Source organism: Capsella rubella, unplaced genomic scaffold (assembly GCF_000375325.1).
Source record: "Capsella rubella cultivar Monte Gargano unplaced genomic scaffold, Caprub1_0 scaffold_3, whole genome shotgun sequence".
Taxonomy (NCBI): Eukaryota; Viridiplantae; Streptophyta; class Magnoliopsida; order Brassicales; family Brassicaceae; genus Capsella; species Capsella rubella.
In genome coordinates, this window is record NW_006238921.1 from 13,296,771 (window position 1) to 13,318,374 (window position 21,604).

Consider the following 21,604-nt stretch of genomic DNA (forward strand, 5'->3'; position numbering starts at 1 on the left):
CTTTCTATGAGGTAGTACTCGAGAGGTTCAGTACGCCCCGTTAGACAAAGCTGTGTACGTGCCCCAATTAGAATTCCCGATGTTTCACTGCACAAGAAAAGGGGATCTAGGTGCAATGCAAAGGCTAACCTGTCAGTGGAAAGTTTTTTGAATGCTTCATAGCCACTTTCGCCTGGGAACAGTACATTCAGGATTGCTTCCGTAGATCCACGAGTTTCATAAATTTCACAGAGTATCTTTTCGATCCAAATTATCATTAAAATTGATGCATTCATAAAACCCTAAGTTGACACCAGAAATGTCATATCCACAATAACTTGTCCATATAAAAGTAACAGTTACAAGAATGAATATATGTTCTTAAAACACTTGTTCTATTGTATGGTTTATGTGGATATGAAAATCGATTCATAAAAAAATTGATGGACACAAAAATCACAAAATACGTTGTCCAAATGAACAATACCAAATGGATACTCTAATATGCTTAAAACCGGAAGAATAATAATTAATGGAAATATACACTTAAAATATATCAAAGTGGATGTTAAAATGTAGAAAAAAAAATTATAATCGGTTGTGTCAAAAAAATATACATTAATTTTTACTTAAATTTTTCTTTTGTTATATTTGTTTCACTAACCAAACTTCTATAATCTCTTTCAATTACTTTGGTTTCCGCGCTCAACATAAGCAATAGGATCTAAATTCTCTCTTTGAAATCCATTGGTCTTTATCAAAGCTAATAAAACTAAAATCTAGCTACACTTTTTTATTTTGAACGATTTATTACAGCCACATGATCGTTTTATTTAGTTACAATCCAACGGTTTTAAACTTATCAACATTTCAACATTTTGTTTTTTCTCTCACTATCTTAAATAAGGGCAAAATCGTCAAAAAAATCAAAAAGCTAGCAAATAAAGCTCAAAAGTACACCATGGATTTAAAGTATGTCTATGTGACAAGTTTTACACCAAAAGTGGCTCTAATTAATCCTAGAGAAGTTAACATTTGTATAGTAGTATATTGAGATCACATTTTATTAATCCTAGAGAAGTTAACATTTATATAATAACCATAAGATAAGAGAAATTTCTCATTTAAACATGTTGTCAAATACCGATTAATTTTCTTATTTTCCTATCTCGATATTATATTTTGGTGTGAGAAACAAGGTTAGGTAGGTGTATGTTCAAGACTTTCTAACATTGATGTTGGTGCACGAAGCTACGTGTCTACTTTAAAAGATTACTCCAGACTCCAGCAATGGTTATTATATCGTTACTATGTCTAAAGTTCACGTGATAGTGAGTGTAAAATCTTGTAGAATCGTATATTTCAGATGCTCAAAGATTCTTGTCCTTGGTGTGGTCAAACAAAAAATCTCTCCCCAAACCCAAATATAAGAAGAAGATAACAACAAAAACGACACTGACGTCAATGTAGAACCGAAGTGCCTCGGAAATGCAAGTATGCAACTATTACACTCAAGTTCAGGTATTTTTAAAACATATGTAATGACAGCGCAATGCATGCATTTGCATGATGGCACTATTTTTAAGCTCTGGACTAATCAAAGAAGATAATAGTCATCGTTTACAATTACTATCTCGTGCTCTATAGTATTTTTTTATAGTTGATAATCGTTAATGTATTTTAATCTGGGTTGTTGCAAGTTCTTAAAAACATGTCATGTGATGTGAATTGGTTGCGGTGGACTTTTACTTTGTAAGTTAACAAAGTATAAGAAAATCCAGGAAATTAAATAGACATGTTTTTAAAAGCCAAAATTTAATAATTTTTAAATTAGTATAAAAACTGTTTTTTATAAATATAGAAAACAATATCTTTTTTTTTTTTTGAAAAACCAAAACTTAAAGGTTTAAATTAATAACATATTGCATTTTAAAAGCCAAAGATGATGTTTAAATTAATTATATCCATTCAATATATATCTACCTTTGAAAGTAATATATATTTCTTACTTTTGTTTTTTATTTAAATCATAATTTTAGTTTCCTATATACTATTTTTCCATTTAAAAATAAGAATAATAAATAAAAATAAATATGATTGAGAAAAAGACCCAAACAAAAGTAACAAAAACTTTTTAACCCTAAATCAAATCATTCCCCAAAAGAGGAAATAAATAAAAGAAGTAGTTATATAGATTGTGACGGAGACAAAACCATCTTCTCTGTTCTTCTTCTCCATTGACGTTGATCTCGATGTCACCACACTACCACTATAAATAAACCCTCTTCTCCTATTTTTGCCATCTCTCTGACTTTGGAGCCCAAAAAACTCTCACACCCATCAAAAAAAATCCAAGCTTTTTTTGTCTCGGCGTCAATGGAGGATCTCCGTCGTAGATTTCCGACCAAAAACAAAGACAACGACGGAGATATCTCCAATGTCGCCGTCACTCCTCCTCGTAAAGCCTCTGACGCTCTTCCTCTTCCGTTGTACCTAACAAACACTTTCTTCCTCGCCCTCTTCTTCGCTACGGTTTATTTCCTTCTCAGCCGATGGCGTGAGAAGATCCGTAACTCTACGCCTCTTCACGTCGTTGACCTCTCTGAGATCTGTGCTCTCATTGGTTTCGTTGCTTCGTTTATTTACCTCCTTGGTTTCTGCGGTATCGATCTCATTTCCCGATCTTCTTCCGATGATGATGTTTGGGTTAACGATGAAGATTTGCGGAGGACGGTTCCATGTGATCAGTCCCTAGATTGTTCTGTTAAACCTAGTTCTATTGATCATTCCCCTGTTTCTGGTCTTGAGTCAGTAGAAGATGAAGAGATTGTTAAATCGGTGATTGAAGGAACCATCCCATCTTACTCATTAGAGACGAAGTTTGGAGATTGTAAACGAGCAGCAGCGATTAGAAGAGAAGCGGTTCAGAGGATAACTGGTAAATCCTTAACCGGTCTTCCATTGGAAGGTTTCGATTACGATTCGATTTTGGGGCAATGCTGTGAGATGCCAGTTGGGTATGTTCAGATCCCTGTGGGGATTGCTGGACCTTTGTTGCTTGATGGGGTTGAGTATTCAGTGCCAATGGCTACAACAGAAGGTTGTTTGGTTGCTAGTACCAATAGAGGTTGTAAAGCTATTAACTTGTCTGGAGGTGCTTCTAGTGTTCTCTTGAAAGATGCAATGACTAGAGCTCCAGTTGTTAGATTCCCTTCTGCAAGAAGAGCTGCTCTTGTCATGTTTTATCTGCAAGATCCTGCTAATTTTGAGAGATTGTCTCTCATGTTCAACAAGTGAGTTTGAGAAACTTTGTACCTTCTACTTGATGCTAGGATGGTGATTTGATTTTGTTTTTTTTTTGTTATTGTGTATATGTATAGATCCAGTAGATTTGCTAGGCTTCAGAGTATTAAGTGCACGATTGCTGGGAGGAATCTCTATCCGAGGTTTTCGTGTAGTACTGGTGATGCTATGGGGATGAACATGGTCTCTAAAGGTGTTCAGAATGTCTTAGATTTCATAAAGAGCGAGTTTCCTGACATGGATGTTATTGGCATCTCAGGTAAATTCTTCTTTCGATCTTCATTATTGTCTTGATTTTCGAATCAAAGTCTAGCTCTTTTTTATATTAATTGGTGTTATGGTGTTCAGGGAATTACTGTTCGGACAAGAAGGCTTCGGCTGTAAACTGGATCGAAGGACGCGGTAAGCATGTTGTATGTGAAGCCGTGATTAAGCGTGAGATTGTGGAGAAAGTGTTGAAGACTAGTGTTGCGGCTCTTGTAGAGCTTAACATGCTCAAGAACCTTGCTGGTTCAGCCATGGCGGGTTCTCTTGGTGGGTTCAATGCTCATGCAAGCAATATTGTCAGCGCTGTGTTCATCGCCACTGGCCAAGACCCAGCTCAAAACGTTGAGAGCTCACACTGTATCACCATGATTGAAGCTGATGGCAACGACCTTCACATCTCTGTCAAAATGCCTTGCATTGAGGTATAATGCATGTTCAATCTGAAACTAAACCCATTTATTGCAGAGAAGAGAACACAAAGCCCTTAGTATTTTTGAATATTGTTGTATCCAACTCATAAACTTTTTCTAATGATATGTGGCTCCAGGTTGGTACTGTTGGAGGTGGGACACAACTTGCATCACAATCAGCTTGTTTGAATCTGCTCGGTGTGAAAGGATCAAACAAGGAGGCGCCTGGCTCAAACGCACAGCAATTGGCAAGGATAGTGGCTGGTACAGTTCTTGCAGGAGAGCTTTCACTAATGTCTGCTATTGCAGCTGGACAGCTTGTGAAGAGTCACATGAAATACAACAGATCCAGCAGAGACATTGGCCCTTCGTCTCAAGTCAACAGATGATATTTGGAGCACAATGAGACAGATGATAATAAAACCAAAAAAACAAACTTAGATTGATGTAATTTTAACCTCATTTGATTTTCTTCCTCCATCGATCTCTTTTCTATCTGTTTGTACTCTTTAAGTCTCCAAATGGTCTTAATTTATGTAAAGTCATTTTTTGTCCTTCCATCTTTATGTCTTATATCATAATTTTTGAAAGTCTCATAGACTAGTGTATATAAGTCACTTTCACAAATTACAAATATAAGAAAATTGCTATTATTTTTCACATTTCAAGCTTTACAAGAGTGTTTGAGGTGTAAAAAACGATGGGAAGTGAGGTTTCCATGGAGAGGAGAAGAGCGGCGCACTGAGAATCAGAAGAAGTAGCCAACAGCCGAGGCTTAAGTAGTGACGAGAGCGAGAAAACAAATCTCGAGGGGACTTGAGGAAAAATAGAAAGCTTATGGAAGTTTTATACATGGTGGGACTGGTGTTGATGTGCTTCTGGAGGCTTGGATCAACAAGAAAAGTCAAAAGTTCCATTTGCTTGTAGTACCTAGTTGTTAGCTATACTTGATGCTTGATGGGATCAATGTGATAAGCCTTTGGGTTTCAACATCATCTTCTGGGCAACATAAGATGTTTTTGCAGTTTATAACATAGCATCAAGATGTGTGATTAAGGCTTTATTAACTGTCGTATTGTTTCTAGCCATGAATTTTATAACATTGGTTTGATCATTGTGGTAGTGTTTGTGTTGATTTGATGATATACATGACAAGAGTTTGGTTCTAATAAATCTGTGGAAACTACGTATTATACTGTGCAACCTCGTGCAGATTAGTGGGCAACTGGATTTACACTGTGGGCAAAATGAATCGTGTCTTTTGTGTGTAATCGGAGAATCACAAAAGAAAAAAAAAAAACAAAAAATGGGAACCCTAGGAAGAGCGATTTACACTGTGGGCAACTGGATTCGTGGGACTGGTCAAGCTCTTGATCGTGTTGGTTCTCTTCTTCAAGGAAGCCACCGCATCGAAGAACATCGTAAGCTTCTTCAGATCCTTCCCTTGCTTACGCTCTTTTAAGCTCTAGATCCAATTCGTATCTCTAATTTGTGTCTTCACCAGAGAAATTTGTGGGTCTCATTGGGTTCGTTTTGATTTTACAGTGTCGAGGCATAGGACGTTGATGAATGTGTTTGATAAATCTCCATTGGTGGATAAGGATGTATTTGTGGCTCCGGGTGCTTCTGTTATTGGTGATATTCACATCGGGAAAGGCTCGTCGATTTGGTATGGGTGTGTTCTTCGAGGTGAGGATTTGATTTTTTTCACTAAGCCTGAAGAGGTTTTGGTTCCATGTTATTACTCCTGTGAGCATAGAAATGGAAATAGAGAGTCTTAGTGGTGTTTGGTTCAAATGAAGTACCAAATTTGCAGCATTATACTGTGCAACCTCGTGCAAATTAGCCATAGGCTTATAAGTTTAGTCTGCTGTATGCCTCAACTGTTAGTGTTAAGGATTGAATCCTATTGTCGTTGACCTCTCTGAGATCTGTGCTCTCATTGGTTTCGTTGCTTCGTTTATCTACCTCCTTGGTTTCTGCGGTATCGATCTTCTTCCGATGATGATGTTTGGGTTAACGATGAAGATTTCAGGAGGAAGGTTCCATGTGACCAATCCCTAGATTGTTCTGTTAAACCTAGTTCCATTGATCATTCCCCTGTTTCTGGTCTTGATTCAGTGGAAGATGAAGAGATTGTTAAATCGGTGATTGAAGGAACCATCCCATCTAACTCATTGGAGGCGAAGCTCGGAGAATGTAAACGAGCAGCAGCGATTAGAAGAGAAGCGGTTCAGAGGATAACCGGAAAATCCTTGACCGGTCTTCCATTGGAAGGTTTCGATTACGATTCGATTTTGGGGCAATGCTGTGAGATGCCAGTTGGGTATGTTCAGATCCCTGTGGGAATTGTTGGACCTTTGTTGCTCGATGGGGTTGAGTATTCAGTGCCAATGGCTACAACAGAAGGTTGTTTGGTTGCTAGTACAAACAGAGGTTGTAAAGCTATTAACTTGTCCGGAGGTGCTTCTAGTGTTCTCTTGAAAGATGCAATGACTAGAGCTCCAGTTGTTAGATTCCCTTCTGCAAGAAGAGCTGCTCTTGTCATGTTTTATCTGCAAGATCCTGCTAATTTTGAGAGATTGTCTCTCATGTTCAACAAGTGAGTTTGAGAAACTTTGTACCTTCTACTTTGTGCTAGGATGGATGGTGATTTTTGATTGGATTTTGATTTTTGTTGTATATGTGTATAGATCGAGTAGATTTGCTAGGCTTCAGAGTATTAAATGCACGATTGCTGGGAGGAATCTCTATCTGAGGTTTTCGTGTAGTACTGGTGATGCTATGGGGATGAACATGGTCTCCAAAGGTGTTCAGAATGTCTTGGATTTCATAAAGAGCGAGTTTCCTGACATGGATGTTATTGGCATCTCAGGTAATTTCTTCTTTCTATCTTTAGTATAGTCTCGATTTTTGAATCAAAGTCTACCTCTTTTTAATTAATTGTTGGTGCTATGGTGTCCAGGAAATTACTGTTCGGACAAGAAGGCTTCAGCTGTAAACTGGATCGAAGGACGCGGTAAGCATGTTGTATGTGAAGCTGTTATTAAGGGTGAGATTGTGGAGAAAGTGTTGAAGACTAGCGTTGAGGCACTTGTAGAGCTTAACATGCTCAAGAACCTTGCTGGTTCAGCCATGGCTGGTTCTCTTGGTGGGTTCAATGCTCATGCAAGCAATATTGTCAGCGCTCTGTTCATCGCCACTGGCCAAGACCCAGCTCAAAACGTGGAGAGCTCACACTGTATCACCATGCTTCTTGCCGATGGCGACGACCTTCACATCTCTGTCACAATGCCTTGCATTGAGGTATAGTGCATGTTCTATCAGTAATTACACAAATTATTGCGGAGAAGACAAAGCCGTTGGTACTTTGAATATTGTTGTATCCAACTCATGAACTTATTTTAATGATTTGTGGTTTCAGGTTGGTACTGTTGGAGGTGGGACACAACTTGCATCACAATCAGCTTGTTTGAATCTGCTTGGTGTGAAAGGATCAAAGAAGGAAGCGCCTGGCTCAAACGCACAGCAATTGGCAAGAATAGTGGCTGGTACGGTACTTGCAGGAGAGCTTTCCCTAATGTCTGCTATTGCAGCTGGACAGCTTGTGAAGAGTCACATGAAATACAACAGATCCAGCAGAGACATTGGCCCTTCATCTCAAGTCAACAGATGATATTTGGAGCACGATGAGACAGATGATAATAAAATAAAAAACCCAAACTTAGATTGATGTAATTTTAACCTCATTTTGATTTCTTTCCTTCATCGATCTCTTTTCTATCTGTTTGTACTCTTTAAGTCTCCAAATGGTCTTAATTTATGTAAAGTCATTTTTTGTCTTTCCCTCTTTATCGCTCTCCAAATGGTCTTAATTTATGTAAAGTCATTTTTTGTCCTTCCCTCTTTATCGCTTATATTATATTTTTTGGAAATCTCATAGAGACTGACTAGTATATAAATCACTTCACATTTACAAAAATCAGAAAGTGCTATTATTTTAAAATTTCAAGCTCTCCAAGAGTGGTTGAGTTGTATAGAACGATGGGAAATGAAGAAGAGAGGAGAAGAGTGGCGCATTGAGAATCAGAATCAGAAGAAGAAGCAAACTGCAGAGGCTAAACAGGTGACAAGGGCGAGAAAACAAATCTCGAGGGAACTTGAGGAAAAATACAAAGCTTACTTCGTCTTTCATAAACCTTGGCCAAAGGCTCTTGCTTATGATGGAAGTTTTATACTTGGTGGTATTGGTGTTGATGTGCTTCTTGAAGCTTGGATCAACAAGAAACGGCAAAGGATCTGAACGATCTAATCACACTATGATTGTTATGAATTGACTAAATGACTAGATTCTCCCAGAACGCTAGCTAAGCAAAACAGTAGAACCATCTTCATTTCTCAGTCTCACACTTCCTATTCCGACCTAATGATCTCCTATTTTAGCCTAAATTATTGTAAAATCAAATTACAAAAATTGAAGAGAATAAACTGAAACGGTGACGCCGTTGACTTCGTTTCTTCTCCTCTCTTCCTCGGCGACTGGTCTCCTCTGTTGACTTCGATTATCCTCAATTGGTTTCCTTCGCCGACTTCGATAATTCTCCATCGCCAGTCGTATTCATATTTTTCATAAGTTCACTAGCCCCATCTCCCTTCATCTTCTTAGTTAGCATAGACTCTTGCACATCTTTAACATGTTGTTTTTTCCCTCGCAAGGCGGAAGAGTAGGAGCAAAGCAAACCAAGTCTTCCTTGCACAATATTCATGATGTTTTTAGGACTCGGTGTATCAGATTGACCTGGATAGACTTCATGCAAAACAGATGCTACTAACCGTGATGTGCCTCTCTGTTTACTATTGCTAGTAATATGAACAGCTCGAGAGCATGTATGCATCTTTCTATGTACTCTGACAGTCCAAAAATCTGATTTCTGCATTTTCGTAACTCGTAAATACCACTTACAACCTTTTGAAGCTTGGCTGCATTCTACCATAAGTCGCGTTGGGTCAGACTTAACTGTTTTCACACCAAAGCAGTTCAAATTTGCAGCTTTGTGAACCAAATCCCACACTGCATCCTTTGAACAGAACTCTTGATCTTTCTCAAGACCCGTACCATCTTCCCATTCTTTCAAATATTGACGTTCTTTTACATAACCTGGAAGCTCAACATATTCATGACTAGCATCTTCCTCATCATCATCCATATTCTCACAATCTCTCTTACCAGCATTTTCAGCATTTTCCATTGCCTCTTCAATAATCGGTTGTACATTAATCGACTCTTTCTGTTGTTGTGATGTTTCTCCCTCTCTAAGAACAGAAAACATTCCTGCAGTATCTACATCATAAACTATTCCATTGGAATCCACCTCCCCATAATTCACACCAACTGAACTTCTTCGCTCCTCTCTTGAAAATTGCTCGACCCGCTGATTATTTTCTGTATCCTTTAATAACTCCACTCGTAAAACTGGTATAAGCCCCTCGGTATCCAATGACGTTAGAAATACACATACGTCCTCGTCATCTACAATATATGTCTCTCTCCGAGATTTAGATAGACTGTAACTCAATTTCAGCTTCCATGTAGCTCTATCTATCTTGATCTTCTTCCATATCTTATCTACTAAGACCGAATAAGTTATCTCCTCCAAAGATGAGGTCTGAAACAATATAGCATATAATGAATTTCCTGAAGTCCACTCATACTCTTCTGAATAGTGTCCTCCATAGTCAAAATGTACGCTTGTGTTGATGTTCTTTTTCATCGTCTGGCTGGAAATATAACCAAATAAAAGACAATTATGAATCAGAAGTTGTACCAGTCATACAAATTGTCCTATAATGTCTCATTTGTGCAAGCTATACCAATTGTCTTATAATCTCTTGTTATTACCGATTGTTCTATAATCTCTTCTTTATACCAGTTGTCCTAATCTTACTCAGTTATACAATTTCTCTGCAACTTCCGATTAGATCTATCTAAGATTTGATTAGGTCTACCTAAGATTCAACACAATTCATCAACATCATACTCTTAAAGACGAATGCAAAAACATAATCGTCTCATTAAACAAGATTATCAACCAAATGTGCATATCCAAACACGAAATTTTCATATCAAAGCCCTAAATTTTGTAAAATTCCCAAAACTTCTTTACAAACTAAATCAAAACTCAATCACTTACATCGATTGAAGACGAAAGAGGAGATAAGTGTAAGAAGGAGGAGTCGCCTTGTTGCGACGAAGACGATCGTCGACAGAGCGTTGAGATGAGATGACCGGAGCTACACAAAGAGCACAAAAGGAATCCGAGACTCGTGACTTGAGAGGGTGTTAAAAAAGAATAGAAAAAAAAAGATATGTATGTATGGATCCGACCCGGAACAAGATCCGGAATTAAATTAAAGAAGCTTATATTACAATTATACCCCTGCCATTCTATTGTGTATACCCGGAAGGATTCTTTTGAGTTTCGACTTCGACGATCATCAGCTTTGAGAGAGAGAGAGAGATCTCTTCTGCGAATCGAGCTGAGCTTTTACAGATTCGTGAGATCTTGAGTGTTCGGATTAACGAAAATGGTAACAATCTGCTCTCGTCTTTGCGTTTCGTTGACTGTGTTATGTGTTTAGATTTTGGATCTGCCTTCGATTTTGTATCTTGAGTACTGCTGATGCTGCTCGTAGTTTAAAGGAACAACAACTTTTGAATGTGAATTTTGGTATTGATTTGGTAATGAATCGTGTGCCTCTGTTTCTGAATTGGCAAAAGAAGCTTGTAGATCTGTACATCTTGATATCTCTTGCTTTCTTCTGTGTTGTTTCGGAAACTCAATTTTGCTTGAAATGCTTTTGGCTGGCGCCAGTGTTTAGGGTGATTGAAGGTAGGCAGATTGATTTCAAGTTCTGGGTACTTGATCTCTCACAATTTCTTCTTTTACTTGCCTTATCCTTTGTGTGCGTTTCAAATCTTTACGGCTGCTCCTTGTTGTGAGGCTCGTTTACTTGAAGAGCTACATTGTATTTTGCATATTCTCTTATCTCCTCGTAGCAGTAGTTTTATAAATTGTGTTTTTTGTGATGTAGAATTTTCTTGTGTCTGATAACTTCCCACAGGTGAGAGGATACATGAAAAAGAACTGATTATGTGCTATATATTGCCATTCATAATGATTTCAGTTAGTGAATATTATCAAGAGTAATGCTTTCTCGAATTGTTAAGACTCTTGTTAAGGAAAAGCTTTTAGTGAGATGATCCTGGAAAGCAAAAGAATTAAAAAAAAACCCCGTCTAAGGTGGCTCTTTGTTGTGATGTTTGTGTTTCCAGATACACTTTGTGCTTCTAGTCAGTCGGCAAGGAAAAGTAAGGCTCACCAAGTGGTATTCGCCTTATACACAGAAGGAAAGATCTAAGGTATGTACAGCTTAGGTATTATTGAGTTAGTTTATCTGTATGCCTATTTGTTCTGACATTTGTAAACATGATCTCGATTCTCGACAGGTCATACGCGAACTCAGTGGTGTGATTCTGAACCGAGGTCCCAAGCTCTGCAATTTTATTGAATGGAGAGGATACAAGGTTGTCTACAAAAGGTAAAAAACATTGAGTTGATACCTACATACACAATGTATTCTTAATCTTAAGCTACTTAACTAAGACTGGTTATAAACATGACGGTTGTGTATTTGTGCAGATATGCAAGTTTGTACTTCTGCATGTGCATTGATGAGGCGGATAACGAGTTAGAGGTACTGGAGATAATTCATCACTATGTCGAGATTCTTGACCGTTACTTTGGCAGTGTGAGTAAACACTTACCCAAAAGGCTTTCCTCCACTCTATCATAATCTCACAAAACATCTAGATTTTGATTAAGAGCTGTTTATTTTATGATATTCAGGTGTGTGAACTCGATTTGATTTTTAACTTCCACAAGGTATACTCATACACAACTCTACAGGATCAAAGATTATCCACTCTCTGTAATTTGACTTCATTATGAAATTTTCGAAACTGGTTGTTTTGTTCTAGGCGTATTACATACTGGATGAGCTGTTGATTGCCGGTGAACTTCAAGAGTCGAGCAAGAAAACAGTTGCGAGGATAATATCAGCCCAGGTATGGTTTCTTAATCCTAGTCCCCGCTGAGACAATAGGATTAGCTCTTCAGGATTGTGTTAATGATGTGTGTTATAATGGTCTTTGAAGGATCAACTGGTGGAAGCTGCGAAAGAGGAGGCGAGTTCCATAAGCAATATAATTGCTCAGGCAACCAAGTAGTCTCTTTCGGATCTGCTCTGACGCAGTTGAAACAGTCGTAAATGATTAACTATTTCGTTATCGTCTGAGGAATTCTCTACTCAATCACACTTTGTTTGCCTTCTCATGTTTTGTTTGATTGATCAGAAGAAAGAAGTATTCATCGTTGTGGGTTTACAAGTAGTGGTTGTTACTTATCTTTGCGTAATCCATATAGTGTGATGGATGGTATAAAATCTCTTCACATATTTACGCCTTAAACGTTATTTTACTATTTTACGCAATGCAGAAAAATCTGAAGAAATTATTTTAGCTAAAGAATCTTGACATGATAAAATTTCACCAAAATAATCTGGAAGTAGAGAAGAAAGAAACTTAAAGTTATGGGCTTTTGGGCCTGAGGCCTCTTAACTTATTTGTCCAAACGTATGGATATTAATAAATAATAAATGATAATAATACATCTTTCCAAATATAATAATATCAAAATTAACTTTTTTTTTTTTTTATTAAATGAAAAAATGAGGGAAAGAATATCCGTTTTCTTTGCCACAAATATTTTCGTTTTGGGGTTTTCATAATTTTGCTCTTCTCAGCTTCGATAGGTATCGTCTTCTACTCTTCTTCACCATACTTTCGATTTTTTTTTTTCTGATCATCTATCAATTCTAATCTAGGAGACCTTCTTTGATTCAATTTCTGAGTAAATCTATGTAAATTTTTTTATTGGGTTTTAGTAATTTTCCGATGGCTTCAAGTTCAGAGAAGACAACTCTTCCTCCTTCGGGTATTTATGTTAAATCTCTCGATTTCAATTGTTGTAGTTTTGATTCGATTGCTTTTGTTTGATCAGATTTGGTGGTTGTTGTTGTTGTTATTGGCTAAATTAGTTTTCATTCTTCCGCAGATGAGAAAAACGAGACCAAGGAAGAGAGTAAGAGTACTAAACCTGAATCAAGCGCAGGAGCTTCACCTTCACCTTCACCTCCAGTGACTGATCCTGGGCTTGATTTCAGTGCTTTTGATTTCTCAGGCATGGCTGGTATTCTCAATGTAAGTCTCCTTTTTTGTGTGGGTGGGATATGATTGATTAGTATAAGTCAAAGGTTGGATTTTTCTTTTGTTGATGGTTTTTTGTAAATCAGGATCCAAGTATCAAGGAATTAGCTGAGCAAATAGCTAAAGATCCTTCCTTTAACCAGTTAGCTGAGCAGCTTCAGAGATCTGTTCCAACAGCGTCGCATGAAGGAGGTTTACCGAACTTTGATCCACAACAGTATATGCAAACCATGCAACAGGTTATGGAGAATCCTGAGTTTAGGACAATGGCTGAGCGTCTTGGTAGCGCTTTGGTGCAGGTACTTATATACAATCTGTTGTTCTCGTTCTTGTTACTATTATTCTTAATCATTACTTGAGGTTTATGTAAGCATGGCACTGAATCTTTTAGGATCCGCAAATGTCTCCCTTTTTGGAGGCTCTCGGTAACCCTGAAGCAACAGAGCAGTTTGCAGAGCGTATGGCGCAGATGAAAGAAGATCCTGAATTGAAACCTATACTAGCTGAGATTGATGCTGGTGGTCCTTCTGCTATGATGAAGTATGTTATTATAAAAATCTACATCCTTCGTTAGAATTTACTAGGTTTACTTCTGTGCATGAGTATGGCTAAGTTATTTATTTCTGGTGCTAGGTACTGGAATGATAAAGATGTATTGGCAAAGCTGGGTGAAGCAATGGGTATAGCTGTTGGAGCAGACCAGAGTGTTGCACCTGAACCTGAGGAGGCCGAAGAAGGGGAAGAGGAAGAGTCTATTGTTCACCAAACTGCTAGTCTCGGTGATGTGGAGGTAATCTGATTAGTACACTGTTAACCTCTCATGTTTTTGACAGTCTGAACTTCATCCTTAAATTGGGATCATTGATCGAGGTTAGCTTTTAAGCTCACTGTGCATTGATTTCCTAAACCAATCAGGGTTTAAAAGCTGCATTGGCATCTGGTGGTAACAAAGATGAAGAAGACTCTGAGGGAAGGACAGCATTGCATTTTGCATGTGGATATGGCGAGGTATGAAAAAGTCTTGAAACAAATCGTAGCAACAACAACAGAATCATGAAAAGTGAAAACTAATTTATACTACTAATCTTTACTATCATGCACTTGGTGGATTAGCAGCTTCTGCTTCACTTTGTAGAATGCCACACAATCATGAATTATCATTAATGTATTTACGATTACATGCCTTTATAGAAGGTTAATCGCAGGTTTGAACCCAATTGACCTTGGTTGAGTTTGTTTGTAGATGAAATGTGCTCAAGTTCTTCTGGATGCTGGAGCAAACGTGAATGCGGTTGACAAAAACAAGAACACGCCATTGCATTATGCTGCTGGTTATGGGAGGAAAGAGTGTGTAAGCCTTCTCCTAGAGAATGGTGCTGCAGTGTAAGTTTGCAATAACAACACATTCTATTTCAAACAAGTTAAAAAAAAAAAAATGTTTCTATATGACAAGTGTGGTTGTTTCATTGTTTGTTTGCAGTACTCTGCAAAACATGGACAGTAAAACTCCCATTGATGTGGCCAAGCTTAACAATCAGCTCGATGTGGTGAAACTGCTTGAGAAGGACGCTTTCCTCTGAGGAGGGATACGTCTCTCTTCTTCTGTGTCTTGTAATAGTCTCACAGAGTCTGATTGCAAACTTGTCTTCTGTGGGTTTGTTTCATCATTAAATTTGGAAAAAATGAAAAGATGGAAAAAACATGTTTATTTATGGTTTTTTTAATGAATTTTTTTTTTTCTTTCTTTTTCTTGAATTGGTCTTCTCTTTTCGCTCTTTTAGATCTGTTTTTCTCATTGCTACAAGAAAATCCCAAAATTGAGTTGGGACGACCACTGTTTACCTAAATAGAAATAAAAATAAATTTAAATTTAAAATAAAAGTAAAATTAAAAAATAAAAATAAAAATATAGATAAGGAACTTTTTTAATTGTTTTGTAACTTTTGTTGTTATCAAAACTCAAAAGTAGGTTTCAGTTTCTAAATTACTTTATATTTATTTTTAATTAGTCGGTTGCCCGCGCTACGCGCGGGAGTTTATTATGTTGTTTATGAGAAATTAGTTTGTATTTTATTTTCTACTTATTATTTTTACTATACCATACTTTACTTTTTAAAAACTTAGATTGTTGTTCAGATTTTGTATAGAAAAACTATTGAGTTTTATTAACTTCATTAGTTGTTGAGAAATTAAGTGTGTATAGTATAAGTCGAAGTGTGGGCGTAAACGGAAGTGCAGTGAAGAATCATTGAGAAACGTGTGCTATTAGGGTTTTTACCAAATATAGATCTAGATGTTAATATTTTTGGCCCTTTTATATGTTGGCATGAAATTTGATCATAATTTGTGGGTTTCAAGCGGATTGTTATATTTTTAATTGTTTACATTATCTCTTTTTATATTGTCATAATTTTTTTTTTTTTACGTTTTTCTTTTTTGGATTTGTCGTATTTTATATCTCGTAATGATCATTTTTATACTATTATATATATGTTTCTGATTTTATGTTTTATATATATTTTTTTGTTTTTCATAGGGAACAATTTTTAAATTTAACATATTAGTAAGATTTACTTTACATTTAGTTTATTTCATTTAATAATGTTTTTTAGTTTAATTTACAATTTTTGTGAAATATAGTTAACTTTTTATTTTGTTTATTAGTTTAACATATGTGTTGTATTTGAAAAAATTAGTTAAATTCATATTGAAAACCTTTAAAGAAATATTATTTTTATTTTTACATTTTTATACGTTTTTAAAAAATGAGAATTCATGTTTCGGTCCGACCTATCTCATTTATGTTAGAAAATTTTGTGAGACATAAATTAGATAGATTTATATTCTCAAAATTTCTTACTTTCTTTTCTACTCCCGTTAATCCCATTATATTTAGGTTTACATTGTGTAAATATAATCATATATATATATTTTAAACATTTACTACAAACTATAATCTATTATTTATATATTTGATTGTATAATCGATAATTAGTAAGTTTTTTTTAATTTTTAAACAAATCATCTTTTTTAGTTTTATAATGTATAATATAAAAAAGATCTTTCATATTCCTTTTTGAAAAACTTATTTATATAGATTTAAATCATAAAATTAAATGATAAAATGGTATAATTAATTTTAAAAATTAAATAATAAAATGAGGTGGATGATGATGTGGCTTAAGAGAAGAGAGAAAAAGCTAACTTTATATATATAGATACGAAAAATATCATTATTAGCCTTTGCGAGAAAAAAGAAAAAAGGAAAATTAAGACTTCCGACAAGATCTGATACGCGTGATGTTGATCGGGCCAAGATTAGGTCAAAAAGCCCGTGAGCCCAAAAAAAGTGTAGAGAAAACCCGGTTCAAATCGCAAACCCTCGATTTCATTTCTCTCCAAATTCGATCGGTGGGTAAAATTTTGAGGAGGACGACGAAAGAGAGACAGAGAAAAAAGAGTGTTTCAGTCACTGCTCTTCAAGGAAGCTCCCAAACCAATTCATCCCCCTTGCCGTCTTCTCCCTATCTACCTTTTTCCTACCCTTCTGCTTCGTCTCTATCAACCAACCCCAAAGGTTCGTTTTCGATTGCTTTATGGTTTTCGGAATTTGGAATTCACGACTAAATGTTAGCTACTCGTGAGAGGTTTTTGTAAATCGTGGCGTATGCGTCTTCTGTTTTGATTTGAATCTTTAATTGAATTCGTAATTTGGAGAATATGAATCTCTCGATTTGATGTCTTATAAGTCTCACCTTTGGGGTATTTTTTTCTGCTTGTGAATTACTGTTTATGAATCTCAAGACACGAGATTAGGTTTTTGCTTTCAGTTTTGTGTGTGTGTAGTTGATAATCAAGTTTTGTTTATACTGGTAGGTTCAGAAAGATTCCTCGTTTCTAGAACACTGAGCTTTACTCTAAGAAGAAAGAACAAACATATCTTGGAGATTTATTGAAAATATCTCATAATTCATCTCTCTCAAATCCCTATGGCTCCCTCACAAACCTTTAAGCTGGTTTTTTTTTTTGTGTGTGTTTTTGGGTTTTGTCTAAATATGTGAGCTTCAGTGTAGCATGTGGTCATCGCATTTATTTTATGCTATTTTCTAATTGTTTCTTGTATGCGTGAATTTGTATAGGAATGCTGTTTAGATGGAATCAACAATGGAGAATTTAACTGAAGTAGAATCAACAATGGAGAATTTAACGGAAGTGAAATCAACAATAGAGAATTTAACTGAAGTAGAATCAACAATGGAGAATTTAACGGAAGTGAAATCAACAATGGAGAATTTAACGGAAATGGAGAGTGAGAGAGTTGAACAGGGCACTGATAAGGAAATTGAAAGTGGAGAGCAAAGGCAGGGTGATGTGAAGGAAACAGAGAATGAAAATCCAGGAGAGACAGTAGGAGAGGAAGCTCCCGTCAAGGAACAGAAAGATTCTCCATGTCCCATGGTCATTGAAAAGGGTACTTCACTTGCTTCGAACGAGGTGACTTCTACCCTTGAGGGAGGGACCAATGATGATGATCCGCCGAAGATTGATGATGAGAAAACCCATGATGAGAACAATGCCCAGTTAGAAACAATCCCGCACCAAAGTCCATCTCCATCAGTAGCTTTAGAAACTGACGAAGGGTTAATCAACCCTAATGTAGAAGACACTGCAGAACAGAACATAGGGTCTTGCGAAGTAAGTTCAGAAATCTTGAAAGATGAGGGAGATGCTGTCAAGGTTGACAAAGATAATGCAGTGGTCCATGAAGAAACGGCCAAAATACCTGACTCCAAACTCTCAGAGGAGGACACAGAATCACCGCATCATCATGCTGATATTGTCATGGAGCAGGAAAAAGCTGCAGAAGAACATGACATGATAGCCTCAGGAAACCATGACGAATTTCCAGTCAATCCTGATAACAAACACTCGGAAGAAAAAGGATCACTGCATATTCATGCTAATACTGTGATGGAGCAGGAAAAATCTGCAGAAGAACATGAGATCATATCCTCTGGAGACCGTAAGGAATTTCCAGCCAATCCTGATACCGAAGTTGTTGAGGAGAAAAATGACATTATGGATGACGGTGAGGCTAAAAATATGAACTTGGCTGGCGATGGAAGTGGACCAGTCGATCACGATCACGTGACCACAAGGGAGCTTGACAAAGGGCTAGAGGTGCCTGGGTCTGAGACCATATCAAAACTGGAGGATCATCCATCTGAGCCTCTCTTAGAAACCTCAATGAATGTGGAAAACGAACTAGACATGCCTGCCACTGAAAATGTGACAGACAATGACAAAATCTCTGATGTGTTGGCAGTTAGAGTTTCAGGAGGCAGTGACGAAGGGTTATCTGGCTTGCCTGCTACCCAAACTTCCTCTGATCATGATGAAGGAATGACTATAGCTGATGCTCTGACTACAGAAGACATGGAACTTGATCTTCCAGATTCTAAAATGGTTGCTGATACTACTATTGACTCCACTAATAACAAGGATGTCAATGTTGAGGCTAATACTGAAAAGCAAGATACTTCTAGAGCACTTGTGATAAATGATGCAGATAATGAAAGTGCACCAGTGACACGTGAACCTGGTCCTTGTGTTGCACCTTCCAATATAAAGTCTGAAATGCGGAGTAGTGGAGATTTGAACAATGGAGTCCAAAAATATCCTCGGGTACCACCTGGCGCTGATGGGGCCATGCGCGCTAAGCGCTCTTTCCTTTTGGATGATACGTCTGATGGTAATGAATCTGGAACGGAAGAGGATCAATCTGCTTTTATGAAAGAATTGGATAGTTTTTTTAAAGAGAGAAACATGGATTTCAAACCTCCAAAATTTTATGGGGAGGGACTGAACTGCCTTAAGTAAGCTTGCTTCCCATCATTATTTAGTCACTTAAGTGTGTTATACATTGTAAAGCAGATGTTGATATTCATTCAATTTTTTTTGGCACAAGGTTGTGGAGAGCTGTGACTAGATTGGGCGGGTATGACAAGGTATGGGTCACTGTGTTTATGCCTGATGAATATCACAGCATTTTTCTGACGAGCTAATGTGGCTTTTGCTTTTCATCTTTTCTCCCTCCTCGCTTACTTGCATGCATACTGTTGTTCATGACCCAAGCACTGTGTCTTTTGATGATTTTCTATGATTAATATATACTCTTTTTTGGATAGGTTACTGGAAGCAAATTATGGCGGCAAGTGGGAGAGTCTTTCAGGCCCCCAAAGTAAGTAAAAATGCTTCTCTTATTAGGGATATCATATGGAAATTTGCAAGACTTACCCTCTAATTGGTCAATTGTTTGTTCAGGACATGTACAACAGTATCATGGACTTTCCGAGGTTTCTACGAAAAGGTGAGATTTTATTCACCACCTTTTTTACTCTCTGCTTTTGGTTTCTTTCATGTGGATTTTGTATACACTGGCATGGGACACTACGCATCAATCCTTTTGCGAGATAATTTAAATGATTTATTAGAGAACAATTGTGAATCACCTTAAATTATATTTTCCTTTAGACTCAGTAACATCTAGTAACATTATAGTTTCTTAATTTTTCAGGCCCTTCTTGAATATGAGCGGCATAAAGTTAGTGGAGGTGAAATTCAGATACCCCTTCCGTTGGAGTTGGAACCAATGAATACTGATAATCAGGTAAGATTGAGAATATCATGTCATGTGTCTGTAGTTTTTGTTCGGTCCTCTTCTTATGGTTAATGTTTGTGTTTCAACTTAAACCGCTGCCTTGTTTCTACACTAGGCGTCTGGATCAGGTAGAGCGAGGAGAGATGCTGCAGCACGTGCTATGCAAGGTTGGCATTCACAGCGTCTTAACGGTAACGGTGAAGTTAGTGACCCTGCAATCAAGGTTCGGTTAAATCTTGTTACCAAACATATGTTTGATTTTACCTTTACAGGTTCACTCTATATCTTTGTTGTCATAGTCTGACCGAACATGCTGTTTTGTTATTGGTAGGATAAGAACTTAGTTGTTCATCAAAAGCGTGAAAAACAGATTGGGACCTCCCCTGGTATGAGTTCTGTTTGATAAAGAACTGTTGGTCGTAATGTATACTAGTGAAACTTTGACTCGGGTTATTACTTACACCTGGCAATGTCATCAGGTTTGCTCAAACGGAAGAGGCCTGCTGAACATGGTGCAAAAAGTGCCATTCAAGTATCTAAACCTATGTATGGTTTTTAGCTTTGTGGTCTGGTTTTCGATGGGTGATAATCACATCTGAATTCTGATTCCAGCTGTTGTGTTTCCTAGGTTGGATGTGACAGTTGTTGATGTTGGACCACCAGCTGACTGGGTCAAGATTAACGTACAGAGGACGGTAAAATTCAGTTGCCACTTTCTTAAGATCTCAGCTATAACGTTCTGGTTTTACATGTATTAATAATCTCTTCCATTATCCGCAGCAAGATTGCTTTGAGGTCTATGCATTAGTACCCGGACTAGTCCGTGAAGAGGTTAGCTCTCAAATTTGAAACACTCTGTTTTGTTTACATATGGATCCTAAGATTGAGTTTAGCACTCAGTTTTTGTCTTGGCAACTATAATACAGGTCCGGGTCCAATCAGATCCAGCTGGGCGTCTGGTAATAAGCGGCGAACCCGAGAACCCTATGAATCCCTGGGGAGCTACTCCTTTCAAAAAGGTATATATGCTCGTTACACACGATTTTTCAGCTTATACATAGAATGTCGAATGATATTTTCAAACCTTCATTGGAAACTGCAGGTGGTAAGTTTGCCAACGAGAATCGATCCGCATCACACGTCGGCTGTGGTAACCTTAAACGGGCAGCTATTCGTCCGTGTGCCTCTCGAGCAATTGGATTAGAAACATTTTAACAAAAAAAGCCTTTGAAGATCTGAAAAGAGAGAAGAAGATTGTTAGAAGTAGTTGTTGTTGAGAGTATTTTGTCTGTATATTATGAGAGCATAACAGAGCCCTGAGTCTGAGAAGAAGAGCCAGTTTAGGAATCCTTTAATTAGGCCATCTAGTTTATGGTCTCTCTCTCCTCTCTTTTGATTAGATTCTTCTAAGTATCACTATTGATTTGTTGTAGCACAAACATCTTTTTTATAAAAAAACTCTTTCTATTAGGATCAACCAAATCTACAACTTTTTTTTTAATTATTTTATAGCTAATCAGTGGATATATGTGGCAGTGTATTTTTTTTATATTATCATCTTGTATGTTAGCTCCAGTCTCAAGATTGCATCTTAATTTTGTACTTAGTGGTATAATTAGAAAAAGACAAGTAGGCTAGTGGTATTATATTTTTGATGTC

The 21,604-nt window shown here is 37.1% G+C and overlaps 6 protein-coding genes across 7 annotated transcripts; 5 read left to right on the forward strand and 1 right to left on the reverse strand.

The window, feature by feature from the left end:
• Window positions 1–2,189: 2,189 nt before the first annotated feature.
• On the forward strand, window positions 2,190–4,523 carry LOC17891091 (3-hydroxy-3-methylglutaryl-coenzyme A reductase 2). Its single transcript, XM_006297278.2, has 4 exons — window positions 2,190–3,272; window positions 3,360–3,541; window positions 3,631–3,971; window positions 4,097–4,523. Exons 1-4 carry the CDS (start codon window positions 2,356–2,358, stop codon window positions 4,346–4,348), a joined length of 1,692 nt encoding a protein of 563 aa, XP_006297340.1. The 5' UTR covers window positions 2,190–2,355; the 3' UTR covers window positions 4,349–4,523.
• Window positions 4,524–4,672: 149 nt separating this feature from the next.
• On the forward strand, window positions 4,673–7,859 carry LOC17891700 (3-hydroxy-3-methylglutaryl-coenzyme A reductase 2). 2 transcript variants are annotated; one of them, XM_023786661.1, is made up of 6 exons: window positions 4,673–5,380; window positions 5,505–5,648; window positions 5,988–6,561; window positions 6,653–6,834; window positions 6,925–7,265; window positions 7,384–7,859. In XM_023786661.1, the coding sequence occupies exons 1-6, from the start codon at window positions 5,266–5,268 to the stop codon at window positions 7,633–7,635; spliced, it is 1,608 nt and encodes a 535-aa protein (XP_023642429.1). In that variant the 5' UTR covers window positions 4,673–5,265; the 3' UTR covers window positions 7,636–7,859. The 2 variants fall into 2 exon arrangements, with proteins under 2 accessions (XP_023642429.1, XP_006297478.1); XM_006297416.2 differs by having other exon boundaries at window positions 4,674–5,380; window positions 6,081–6,561.
• Window positions 7,860–8,173: 314 nt separating this feature from the next.
• Window positions 8,174–10,356, reverse strand: LOC111831643. Its single transcript, XM_023786662.1, has 2 exons — window positions 10,151–10,356; window positions 8,174–9,737 (listed from the first exon to the last, which is right to left on the reverse strand). The coding sequence occupies exon 2, from the start codon at window positions 9,728–9,730 to the stop codon at window positions 8,528–8,530; it is 1,203 nt and encodes a 400-aa protein (XP_023642430.1). The 5' UTR covers window positions 9,731–9,737; window positions 10,151–10,356; the 3' UTR covers window positions 8,174–8,527.
• Window positions 10,357–10,417: 61 nt separating this feature from the next.
• Window positions 10,418–12,486, forward strand: LOC17893570 (AP-1 complex subunit sigma-1). Its single transcript, XM_006298649.2, has 7 exons — window positions 10,418–10,547; window positions 11,293–11,379; window positions 11,467–11,558; window positions 11,660–11,768; window positions 11,867–11,902; window positions 11,998–12,084; window positions 12,175–12,486. The coding sequence occupies exons 1-7, from the start codon at window positions 10,545–10,547 to the stop codon at window positions 12,244–12,246; spliced, it is 486 nt and encodes a 161-aa protein (XP_006298711.1). The 5' UTR covers window positions 10,418–10,544; the 3' UTR covers window positions 12,247–12,486.
• Window positions 12,487–12,748: 262 nt separating this feature from the next.
• Window positions 12,749–15,028, forward strand: LOC17892483 (ankyrin repeat domain-containing protein 2B). Its single transcript, XM_006297866.2, has 9 exons — window positions 12,749–12,830; window positions 12,963–13,012; window positions 13,133–13,278; window positions 13,371–13,583; window positions 13,676–13,824; window positions 13,918–14,074; window positions 14,200–14,292; window positions 14,528–14,667; window positions 14,765–15,028. The coding sequence occupies exons 2-9, from the start codon at window positions 12,973–12,975 to the stop codon at window positions 14,862–14,864; spliced, it is 1,038 nt and encodes a 345-aa protein (XP_006297928.2). The 5' UTR covers window positions 12,749–12,830; window positions 12,963–12,972; the 3' UTR covers window positions 14,865–15,028.
• A 1,643-nt stretch (window positions 15,029–16,671) lies between these two features.
• LOC17890727 (AT-rich interactive domain-containing protein 3) lies at window positions 16,672–21,446 on the forward strand. The gene is made up of 13 exons (XM_006296923.2): window positions 16,672–16,861; window positions 17,424–19,160; window positions 19,253–19,292; window positions 19,473–19,525; window positions 19,609–19,654; window positions 19,862–19,954; window positions 20,061–20,168; window positions 20,277–20,331; window positions 20,425–20,491; window positions 20,574–20,640; window positions 20,726–20,776; window positions 20,872–20,964; window positions 21,048–21,446. Exons 2-13 carry the CDS (start codon window positions 17,437–17,439, stop codon window positions 21,147–21,149), a joined length of 2,499 nt encoding a protein of 832 aa, XP_006296985.1. The 5' UTR covers window positions 16,672–16,861; window positions 17,424–17,436; the 3' UTR covers window positions 21,150–21,446.
• The last annotated feature ends 158 nt before the right edge of the window (window positions 21,447–21,604 follow it).